The following is a 12253-nucleotide window of genomic DNA, read 5'->3' as shown; positions in this document are numbered from 1 at the left end:
ATGCTGCCTCACAATGCCAGGGACTTGGGTTCAATTCCAGCTTCAAGCAACTATCTGTGTGGGGTTTGTACATTCGCCCTGTGTCTGTGTGGGTTTCTGCCCACAGTCCAAAGCTGTGCAGGTTAGGATGGACCTTTCATGCTAAATTGCCCCAAAATGTACAGTCTAGGTGGGTTAGCCATGGGAAATGGGGCGGAGTCTGGGTGGGATGCTCTTCGGAGGGTCAATGTGGACTTGATGGGCCAAATGGTCTACTTCCACACTGTAGGGATGCTACTCTCAATCTTAATTCATATGTTTGTATTTACGGTCAGTTCAACGAGTTGAAATTAATATGGACCATTCCCTATTCCTTTAACCACACTCGGTCTGATATCTCTCCAAAGCTGGTTTCTTAGGCATCCCTAATGTTCCATTGTCCCAACATCGGTAGCTATGCCCACTCTGGAATTCCCTCCCTAAACCTCTCTGCCCCTCTGTTTTCTTACTAGCCCTTTGAAAAACCTGTTGGTCATTTGTCCTATTATCTACTTACAATGCTGACAGTCCTGAGAAATCACTTGCAACATTTCACTATACTAAAAGCTGCTACTGTAATGCAGACTGATGTTGTTAAACCAAAGGTGGTGTCTAATGTGATCTGTCTGATGGTGGTGTCGGGGTAATGCCTCTTAAACGGTGATCCAGAGGTCCAGTCTACAGCTCTGGGGGTTGTGGGTTCAAATCTGACTATGGTAGAGTCATAGAGATGTACAGCATGGAAACAGACCCTTCGGTCCAACCCGTCCACGCCGACCAGATATCCCAAACCAATCTAGTCCCACATGCCAGCACCCGGCCCATATCCCTCCAAACCCTTCCTATTCATATGCCCATCCAAATGCCTCTTAAATGTTGCAATTGTACCAGCCTCCACCACTTCCTCTGGCAGCTCATTCCATACACGCACCACCCTCTGCATGAAAAAGTTGCCCCTTAGGTCTCTTTTATATCTTTCCCCTCTCACCCTTAACCTATGCCCTCTAGTTCTAGACTCCCTACCCCAGGGAAAAGACTTTGCCTATCTATCCTATCCATGCCCCTCATAATTTTGTAAACCTCTATAAAGTCACCCCTCAGCCTCCGACGCTCCAGGGAAAACAGCCCCAGCCTGTTCAGCCTCTCCCTGTAGCTCAGATCCTCCAACCCTGGCAACCTCCTTGTAAATCTTTTCTGAACCCTTTCAGGTTTCACAACATCTTTCAGATAGGAAGGAGACCAGAATTGCACACAATATTCCAACAGAGGCCGAACCAATGTCCTGTACAGCCGCAACATGACCTCCCAACTCCTGGACTCAATACTCTGACCAATAAAGGAAAGCATACCAAACGCCTTCTTCACTATCCTAGTTTTTTTAGATTAGATTAGATTACTTAGTGTGGAAACAGGCCCTTCGGCCCAACAAGTCCACACCGCCCCGCCGAAGCGTAACCTACCCATACCCCTACATCTACATCTTCCCCTTACCTAACACTAGGGGCAATTTAGCATGGCCAATTCACCTGGCCTGCACATCTTTTGGACTGTGGGAGGAAACCGGAGCACCCGGAGGAAACCCACGCAGACACGGGGAGAATGTGCAAACTCCACACAGATGATGTTGAGTTAAAATTTGGAATTGAGAGGTTATGCTGACCATGAAACTATCAATTATCATTTTTATTAAAAATCCATTGAAATCTGCTGTCCTTACCCAGTCTGGGCCTACAAGTGACTCCAGACCCATGCCTGACTCTGAACCGCTCTCTGACATGGCAGGACCCTCGGTTCAGGGAAATATAAATGCCAATTTTGCCAATGACACCCATGAAAGAATGATGAAAAGGTTGGATGGAATAGTCCAATGTTCGGAGACAAAGATGGCTGCAGCTGGAAATGGAGAGAGAGGAGGAAATGCCTGGGGTGTGGCCAAGAACGTTCTTTCAACTGTGTAGGGCAAATACTAAATGTACCCAACCACAACGATCATCTCATGGAGAGGAAGTTAAGAAAGAATTAGCTAATTGCACAGGGGACTGACCCATGACCTCTAATCAAGCTAATGTGAAACACATTTGGAAGAGGAAGTGGTATCATAGAATCCCTGCAGTGAGGCCATTCTGCCCATCAAGTCCACACCGATCCTCTGAAGAGCATTGCACCCAGACCCACCCTGCTACCCTATCCCTGAAACCCTGCATCTCCTATGGCTATCCCACCTAGCCTGCACATCCCTGGACACAATGGGACAAATCAGCATGGCCAATCCACCCTAGCCTGCACATCTTTGTACTGTGGGAGGGAACTGGAGCACCTGGAGGAAACCCACACAGAAACGGGGAGTATGACTGACATGTGGGGACAGACTGGATCGACTGGGCTTGTACTCGCTGGAATTTTAAAGAATGAGGGGTGGGATCTCGTAGAAATGTATAAAATCCTGGTTGGAATGGACAGGCTGGATGCAGGAAGTATGTTCCAGATGTTGGGGAGGTCCAGAACTAGGGATCACAGTCTCGGAATAAGGGGGGGTGGGCCATTCAGGACTGAGATGAGGAAGAAGTTTCTCCACTCAGAGAGCTGTGAACCTGTGGAGTCTCTCCCACAGGAAGCTGTTGGGGGCCAGTTTGTTCAACATATTCAACAGGGAGCTGAACATGGCCCTTGTGGCTGAAGGGATCTGGGGAGAGGGCGGGAATGGGACACTAAGATTGCATGGTTAGCCACGATCATATCAAATGCTGGTGCAAATGGCCTACTCCTGCTCTCTAAGTTTCTAATGCACAAACTCCACACAGTAACACAAGGATGGGATCAAACCCAGGTCTCTGGTAGTGTGAGGTAGCAGAGCTAACCAAGGTATATAGCCACCAAGGTGGATAAATGGCAAATGGTCCTATGTTGCAGTTCACTTAGAGTCAGCATTACTGTTCACATTTACACATACCGTGGCCCAGAGCTGTGGCGATATGTTCCCAAGTCAGGATGGTGAGTGGAGGGGAACTTGCAGGGGGTGGCGTTCCCATGTATCTGCTGCCCTTGTCCTTCTAGTTGGAAGTGGTCATGGGTTTGGAAGGTGCTGCCTGAGGATCTTTGGTGAATTGCTGCAGTACATCTTGTAGTCGGTACACGCTGCTGCCACTGAGCATTAGGGACGGGGAGAGTGAATTTTGTGGATGTGGTGCCAATCAAGCGGGGACTGCTTTGTCCTGGATGGTGTTGAGCTTCTTGAGTGTTGTTGGAGCTGCCCCCATCCAGGGGCAAGTGGGGAGTATTCCATCACCCTCCTGTCTTGTGCCTTGTAGATGGTGGACAGGCTTTGGGGAGTCAGGAGGGGAGTTACTCGCTGCAGGACTGCCATCCTCTGACCTGCTCTTATGCCTCTGTGTATATGTGGTTGGGATATTCCTTCCCGAACTTCCAGTAATTGATCCCAACTTGTAATTTCCCAACCGTCCGTACCTGAGGAGGTGAATACATCTTATGCATGCAAAGCAAAAGATTTGCACTTCCATAGCACCTTTCCAAAGCACTTTAAAGCCTATTTAAGTTATTTTGAAATTGCAGTCATGGCTGTCAAATTGTGCACAGAAAGCTCCCAGAAACAACAACAAATGCTGATGACCAACCTGGCACGTTACAAAACCTCCCCAAACCAAATGAGACGACAAGTCGCACCAGGGGATATTAGAGAAAACACTGGGCCAAAAGGGTTCGTTCTTAGGAGCATACCCAGGAAGAGCGAGCGGCGGAGGGTTGAGGGAGGGGGTTTCTGAGCATGGGCCCCAGGCAGCTGGAGGCACATTCGCCAATGGTGAAGCGATTAACATCAGCGGATGCCGAAGACACTGGAATTGGAGGAACGCAGAGAGGTTGGTAGAGATATCCGAGATGGGGAGGGACACTGCGGAGTTATAGCTTGTTACTTGAAACAACAACATTTCTTTCAAACCACTGAACCAGTCTCGGAGGGAGCTGAAATGAGGAAGAGGGTTTTAAAACTGAGATTGCTTCATCATGACTCAATGTAGGTCTCCGTTGTTGAGCAATGTGATCGTGATGCTGTCGTGCCCATTAATTTAATCCAAGTCTCGTTCTCATAAAAAAGCACACACAACACTCCCTGTAAGGTCAAACCCAAGGTGCAGTGCTACAGTGTAGTCTAGGCGTGGTCGCAAATGGACTTTGCACAGCTGTAGCCTCACCAAGGACCCCTTGCAATATTACCCTCCAGTTATTTTACATCAACCTGTTCGGAGATGATATTACCTTCTCTGGATGCAGTTGGGACCTGAACCTGGTGTCTCCAGCTCCAGGAGTTGGGACACTACTATGACACCCCAAGAGACACACAATTCTAGTTCTTTAATTATTTTTAAGCACACTGTTTGGGGACGTTATTTCACATTCTCTGGAGCAGGTGGGACTTGAACCTGGGTCTCCTGGCTCACATGTAAGGACACTGCTTCATTGCATTTTTCTATATCCTATATGATTATTTGTTCACTACACCTTAATGACTTCAGTCTCCAAAATGTCTTTGAGCCTCCACGTGTCACTATTTAGAGAATACTTTGATCTATCTGCTTCAGATCCAGGGGACAGATTCATGAATTCAGCATGAAAGAGAAAGTGAACATTCGAGTCAGGTACTGAAATACACAAACACCCTGGAACGTAATAGAATGAAGAAGATTAGGCTTCTCTTTTGTCTGCGATGCTAACTATCCCTGGCGCAAGGTTCCTCATTAGATAGCACCATCACAGGGTCGAGGTGGTTATATCTTGGTCTCTCTAATGAAGAAGGCTTTCTAAAATTACAAAGGGATCATGATCAAATGGCTCAATGGGCTGAAAAATGGTTATTGATGTTCAATCTGGATAAATGCAAGGTATTGTATTTTGGTACAACAAACATGGGTAATGGTCGGGTCTTGGGTAGTGTTGTAGAACAAAGGGACCTAGGGATTCAGGTACATAATTCCTTGAAGCTTGTGTCACACATGGACAGGGTGGTTAAGAGGTCGTTTAGCACGCGTGCCTTCACTGCTCAGTCCTTTGAATATAGGAGTTGGGACATAATGTTGAGGTTGTATAGGACCTTGGTGAGGCCTCTTCTGGAGTACTGTGTCCAGTTTTGGTCACCCAGTTGGAGGAAGGATATTATTAAGCTGGAGAAGATTCTGAATAGGTGAACCAGGATGTTGCCAGGTATGGAAGGTTTGAGTTATAAAGAAAGGCTGGATAGGCGGAGACATTTTTCACTGGAGCACAGGAGGTTGAGAGACGACCTGATAGTGGCTTATAAAATAATAAGTGGCATAGATAGGGCCAGTGGTAGTTGTCTTTTCCCTAGGATGGGGGATTTCAAGACTAGGGGGCACATTTTTAAGGAGAGAGATTTTAAAAAGACGCGAGCGGCAAATCTTTTTACAAGAAGGTAGTTTGTGTGTGGAATGAACTTCCTGAGGAAGTGGTGAATGTGGGTTCTGTACCAATGTTTAAAAGACATTTGGATAAGTACATGAATAGGAAAGGTTTGGAGGGATATGGGCCAGAAGCAGGCAGGAGGGGCTAGTTTAGTTTGAGATTATGGTCAGCATGGACTGGTTGGGCTGAAGGGTCTGTTTCCATGCTGATGGCTCTTTGACAAGTTCCAGTGCAGGACTGAGAATATGCTTCACAGTTGGAGGTGCGGTTTCTTTTCAATGCAACAGTACACTGAGATCCCACTCAGGTCGATTTTGAAGAGAATTCTCTGTTGACGGCCAATGCTTCTGTGAACATCACCAAAACCCTTATGCATTTGGTCACAGATCCATAGAGACTGCATTGATCATTCGAGACACACAGCACAGAAAAAGACCCTTTGGCCCGAGTCGTTTGTGCTGACCAGACATTCACTATGTCCAATCCCAATCCAGTTTGCACGTGCTGAAGAATATGCAAGAATTGGCAATGACTGCAGAGGATTCACAAGAGGAACTACATGCTGAACGGATTGGTGCATTGATCAGAAAAAGAGGATGAATGAACGGGTAAGATTGGTAATTCACCTGCCTATTAGGGAAAGCCCATCACAGTCCTCAATCCTCCAGTGAATTGGATAAATATCTGTGGAAGAAAGTTAAAAATCACAACACCAGGTTACAATCCAACAGGTTTAATTGGAAGCACTAGCTTTCGGAGCACTGCTCCTTCATCAGGTGGTTGTGCTAGCGCTCCAAAAGCTAGTGCTTCCAATTAAACCTGTTGGACTATAACCTGGTGTCGTGTGATTTTTAACATTGTACACCCCAGTCCAACACCGGCATCTCCGAATCATGTGGAAGAAAGATTTGCAAGGAAATGGAAAATGAACAGGAGGATTAGGATGAATTCCTTGAATGAGCTAAATGCTCTTCTTCTGAGCTGTACTCGTAGGAGTTCTTTGTTAAAATACAAACATGGGAAACGCACATCACTGGCTCAACCAGGATTTAATGCTCGTCCCTAATTGCCCCAGAAGGCAGTTAAGAGTCACCATATTGCTGTTGGTCTGGAGTCACATGTAGGCCAGATGGGTACATGAATAGGATGGGTTTATGGAATATGGGCCTTTCAATAAAAATATTTATAAAAAGAAAGGGATATGGACCAAAATCATTTTGGAATATCTGGCTGGCAGGGACAAGTTGGGTCTGTTTCCATGCTCAGGTAAGAATGGTGGCTTCCTTCCTTAAGGGACATTAGTGAACCCGATGGGATTTTCCTGACAATTGATTCACGATCTTCACTAATTCCAAATTCCTTTCTATTGAATTCAAATTCTACCATTTGCAGGATTTGAACCCAGCTCCCCAGGACATTAGGTAGGTCTCTGGATGAGCACTCCAGCGATAATACCAATAGGCCATCAGCTCCCCTTTTGAAGTGGGTTCACTGATATAATGGAGGGTACAGCAAGAGTCTACCATGATCATTGGTTGTAGAAGGATTAAAGGTAACATACAGCATCACCTAAATGCTCCCTTCCAAACCACACACAATCCTGAACTGGAACTATAATCAGCTTTTCCTCCATTGGTGCGGGGTCCAAATTCGGAAACTCCCTCCCTGCCAGAGTTGAGGGTGTCCCGATACCCCTGGACTGCAATTGCATAACTCACGACCAGCTCTAGGGGCAATTAGGGTTGGGCAATAAATACTGGCCCAGTCTGTGACCAGTGACTGTGGGGACTGGAATGGTCTTGCACCCACACAACTATGAAAGAGCCATGAGTTGGGCAGAGGCTTGAACAGGGGCAATACAGAATCAACCGATGGAAGTGCCAACTATTACTACCGACTGGTCCATTTACTCATTCGTTGACCTGGTTTATAAATTCTTAATAAGTCCGATAGTCTTGGTCTCAGTTCAGCTGGGCTGCAGGACTGAAATGATTCTGCACAAGAGAGACTGAATTGGTTCAGAAAGGAGGAACTCCCATTTGATGATTGTGTAATCCGGCACGTTTCCTGTCTCGGTCAGGATGTGGCTGTACAAAGATCCCAAAAAAAAAGTTTCTTTCTCCAGTCTAACATTTATAGAGTCATACAGCATGGAAACAGACCCTTCGGTCCAACCCGTCCATGCCGACCAGATATCCTAAATTAATCTAGTCCCATTTGCCAGCACTTGGCCCATATCCCTCCAAACCCTTCCTATTCATATACCCATCCAGACGCCTTTTAAATGCTGTAATTGTATCAGCCTCCACCACTTCCTCTGGCAGCTCATTCCATACACGCACCACCCTCTGTGTGAAAAAGTTGCCCCTCAGGTCTTTTTTAAATCTATCCCCTCTCACCTAAACCTATTCCCTCTAGTTTTGAACTCCTCCATCCTAGGAAAAAGAACTTGTCTATTTATCCTATCCATGCCTCTCATTTTATAAATTTCTACAAGGTAACCCCCTCAGCCTCCGACGCTCCAGGGAAAACAGCCCCAGCCTATTCAGCCTCTCCCTGTAGCTCAAATCACCCTGGCAACATCCTTGCAAATCTTTTCTGCATCCTTTGAAGTTTAACAACATCCTTCCTACAGCAGGTAACCAAAACTGCATGCAGTATTCCAAAAGTGGCCTAACCAATGTCCTGTATGGGCACAACATGACCTCTCAACCCTTATACTCAATGCACTGATCAATGAAAGCAAGTGTTCCAAATGCCCTCTTCACAATTCTGTCTACCTGCAACTCCACTTTCAAGGAAATATGCACCGGTACCCATAGGTCTCTTTGTTCAGTAACACTCTCCAAGGCCTATCATTTACTATGTAAATCCTGTCCTGATTTATCTTACCAAAATGCAACACCTCACATTTATCTGAATTAAACTCCACCTGCCACTCCTCAGCCCATTGGCCCATCTGATCAAGGTCCAGTTGTACTCTGAGGCAACCTTCTTCGCTGTCCACTATCCCTCCAATTTTGGTGTCATCCGCAAACTTACTAACTATATCTCCTTTGTTCATATCTAAGCCATTTATATTAATGACAAAAAGCAGTAGACCCAACACTGATTCTTGTGGCACTCCACTGGTCACAAGCCTCCAGTCTGAAAAACAACCCTCTACCACCACCCTCTGTTTCCTACCTTCAAACCAATTTTGTATCCAATTGGCTAGCTCCCCTGGGTCCCATATGATCTAACCTTACTGACCATGTGGAACCTTGTCGAACACTGTGCTGAAGTCCATATTTAAAATGTCTACCGCTCTGCCTTCATCAATCTTCTTTGTCACCTCTTCAAAAACTCAATCAGGTTTGTGAGGTACGGTCTCCCAACCTTACAAAGCCATGTTGACTATCCCTAATCAGTTCTTCCCTTTTCAAATACATGTACATCCTATCTCTCAGAATCCTCTCCAACCACTAAGTTTTTTACACAGTGGGTAGTTCATGTGTGGAATGAACTTCCTGAGGAAATGGTGGATGTGGGCACAGTTACAATGTTTAAAAGACGCTTAGATAATACATAACAAGGAAAGGTTTGGAGGGACATGGGCCAGGAGCAGGCAGGTGGGACTAGTTTGCGATTATGGTCGGCATGGATTGGTTGGACCAAAGGGTGTGTTTCTGTGCTGTCTGACTCTTATCCAGTTATCCACCAATCTATAATTCCCTGATTTTTCTTTACCACTTTTATTAAATAATGGCACCACATTAGCTAACCTCCAGTTTTCCAGCACCTCACCTATGACTATTGATGAAATAGATATCTCAGCAATCGCTTCCCTAGCTTCCCACAAATTTCTGGGAAACAGCTAATCAGGTCCTGGGGACTTTCTACCTTTATGCATTTTAAGTCCTCCAGCATGTCTTCTTCTGTAATATGGACACTTTTCAAGATATCTCCAAGTTCTCTAGCTTACATGTCCTTCCCCACAGTAAATATTGACACAAAATTCTTGCTTGGTATTTCTGTGGTTCCATACATAGATGGCCTTGTTAATCTTTAAGGGTTTCTATTCTCCCACTAGTTACCCTCTTGTCCTTAATGTATGTTGGATTCTCCTTAACACTATTTGCCAAAGTTACCCCATGTCCCCTTTTTGCCCTCATGATTCCCCTCTTAAGTATACTCCTACTGCCCTTGTACTCCTCTCAGGATTTTCTCAAACCCTGCTGACTATTCCTGATGAATGCCTCCTTCTTTTCCTTGACCAAACCCTCAATTTCCCTCGTCATCCAGCATTCCCTACACCTACCGGCCTTGCCCATCACCCTAAAAGGAACGTACTGTTTCTGAACTCTTGTTATCTCATTTTTAAAAGCCTCCCATTTCCCAACTGTCCCTTTAACTGTGAATACCCTCCCCCAACCAACCTTCGAAAGTTTCTGCCTAATGCCACCAAAATTGGCCTTATTTGCAATTTAGAACTTGTGGATCATCTACTCTCTTCCATGGCTATTTTAAAACTACTAGAATTATGCTTACTTAGGAAAGTGAGGACTGCAGATGCTGTAAATTAGAGTTAAGAGTAGAGTGATGCTGGAAAAGTACAGCAGATCAGGCAGCATCCAAGGAACAGGAAATTCCTGATGAAGGGCTTTTGCCCGAAACGTCAATTCTCCTGCTCCTCGGATGCTGCCTGACCTGTTGTGCTTTTCCAGCACCACTCTAATCTGGACACTTAGGTTTACTTGCCCCAAGTGCTACCCCACCTCTTTGTTTCTCAACAGAAGGTCAGGTTTTGCTCCTTCTCTAGTAGGTACATCCACAGATTGAATAAGGAGGTTTTCCTGAACATATTTAACAAATTCCGCCTCATTCAAGCCCTTAACACTATGGCAGTCCCAGTCTATATTTGGAAAGTTGAAATTGCTTCCCATTACAGTCCTATTTTTCTTACAGATATCTGAAAACTCCTTACATATTTGCTTCTCAACTTCCCATTAACTATTGGGGGAGGGTCTAATAATACAATCCCAAAAAGGTGATCATCCCTTTCTTATTTTTAAGTTTCACCCATATGACTTCACGGGACAGTCTCCCAGGAATACCTTCCCCCGTGATGTTCTCCCTAACCACTCTCCCTCCTCTCTTGCCTCCCCTTCTATCCTTCCTAGTGCATTTATACCCCTGGAACATTAAGCTGCCAGTCCTGTCCATCCCTGAGCCATGTCTCTGTAATTGCTATGATATCCCAGTCCCATGTTCCCAACCATGCGTTGAGTTCATCTGCCTTATCTGTCAGGCCTCTTGCATTGAAGTAAATGCAGTTTAATTTATCAGTCTTACCTTGTTCTCTGCCAAGCTCATGTCTGCATTGACTATTAGACTCGCTCCCCTTATCTACTGTACCAGCCTCAGACTTTTCTGTCATTAGCGCTTTGGTTCCCACTGCCCCTCTTTACTAGTTTAAAGTCTTCCCAAGTAACATTAGCAAATCTCCCCATGAGGATATTGGTTCCCCTTCCAATTCAGACCAAACCCTTCCCTCTTGTACAGGTCATTTCCATCCTTGAAGAGATCCCAATGATCCAAAAATCTGAATCTTTGCCCCTTGTATCAGCTCCTCAGCCACGCATTCATCTGCTCTATCCACCTACTCACAGTAGCTCTTGGTACAGGGAGTAATCCAGACATTATGACCCTTGAGGACCTATTTTATTCACCTCCTGCTTAGTTTCTGATCTTCTTTCCGCAGAATCTCATCGCCCTTACTTATATCATTGCTGCCAACGTGCACAATAACTGCAGATTTTACATAGAAATCCATACATTTTACATACAGTGTGTTAGTATATACAGGGGGGTCACCGAGGGGGAGTGTGTCAGTATTTACAGGGGGCTTCCTGGGTTGGGGCAGGGGATGTGTCAGTATTTACAGGGGGGTCCCTGGGGGGAGTGGGGAGTGTGTCAGTATTTACAGGGGAGTCTACAGGGTCGGAGTAAGGGGGAGTGTGTCAGTATTTACAAGGGGTCCCCGACGGGAGGGGGGAGTGTGTCAGTATTTACAGGGGGCTTCCTGGGGTGGGGGGGGGCCAGTGTGTCAGTATTTACAGGGGGCTTCCTGGGGTGGGGGGGGGCCAGTGTGTCAGTATTTACAGGGGGCTTCCTGGGTTGGGGCAGGGGATGTGTCAGTATTTACAGGGGGGTCCCTGGGGGGAGTGGGGAGTGTGTCAGTATTTACAGGGGAGTCTACAGGGTCGGAGTAAGGGGGAGTGTGTCAGTATTTACAGGGAATCCCTGGGGAGACTGTGTCAGTATTTAGACAGAGTGAGAGTCCCCCGGGTAACTTTGGAGTTGCTCTGTAGCAGCACAGTGAACCCAGAAAGTTGTTCCCTGACCTCAGTGCCAACCCCCCTCCCCACCCAAGGCAGTGGGGTCTGATCAGCTCTGAATGTGGACAGAAACCCGCGTCTGCTCGCAGCCTTACCGGCACAACTCTGCAAAGACCAGCAAATTCAGCTTCTTCTTTTTCTTATCGCTGAGACAGAACCCCACTCGCTTCGCTTTGAGCCACGTCTGCATGTTTTTAACCCAGGGGTTCACTATCACCCTTCCTCCCCAGGGGAGTGGGGAGGGGTGGGGGGGAGGTGAGGTGCTGAGACTCTCCCCCTGGGAGTCTGGAGCACCTCCAGTTACGAGGACAGGAGGGAGGCAGACTGAAACTGACGGTTCACACTCGCATCCAGGAACCTCCTCGGAACTGGTCGCTTCCTCCTCCGTCAATTCTTGGTAAGTAAAAGGTCAAAGTCTGATT

General features: G+C 46.3%; 1 protein-coding gene across 2 annotated transcripts in view; it reads right to left on the bottom strand.

Moving 5' to 3' along the window:
• LOC140454589 (inositol-tetrakisphosphate 1-kinase-like) overlaps positions 1 to 12050 on the bottom strand; it is a 46038-nt gene extending 33988 nt beyond the window's left edge. Inside the window, exon 1 of one of the 2 annotated variants that reach the window (XM_072549452.1) lies at positions 11927 to 12050. Coding sequence is in view for 1 of the 2 variants with exons in the window: in XM_072549451.1 (XP_072405552.1) it covers positions 11927 to 12021 (95 nt within the window). In the remaining variant the exon portion in view is untranslated. The remainder of the gene's footprint in view (positions 1 to 11926) is intronic. The other variant, XM_072549451.1, reaches the window with a different exon arrangement.
• Between the last annotated feature and the right edge of the window lie 203 nt (positions 12051 to 12253).

The sequence above is a fragment of the Chiloscyllium punctatum genome, chromosome 29, assembly GCF_047496795.1.
Source record: "Chiloscyllium punctatum isolate Juve2018m chromosome 29, sChiPun1.3, whole genome shotgun sequence".
In the NCBI taxonomy this organism is placed as follows: domain Eukaryota; kingdom Metazoa; phylum Chordata; class Chondrichthyes; order Orectolobiformes; family Hemiscylliidae; genus Chiloscyllium; species Chiloscyllium punctatum.
Note: the sequence above shows the minus strand (reverse complement) of the source record. Positions and strands in the feature narration are given on the sequence as shown.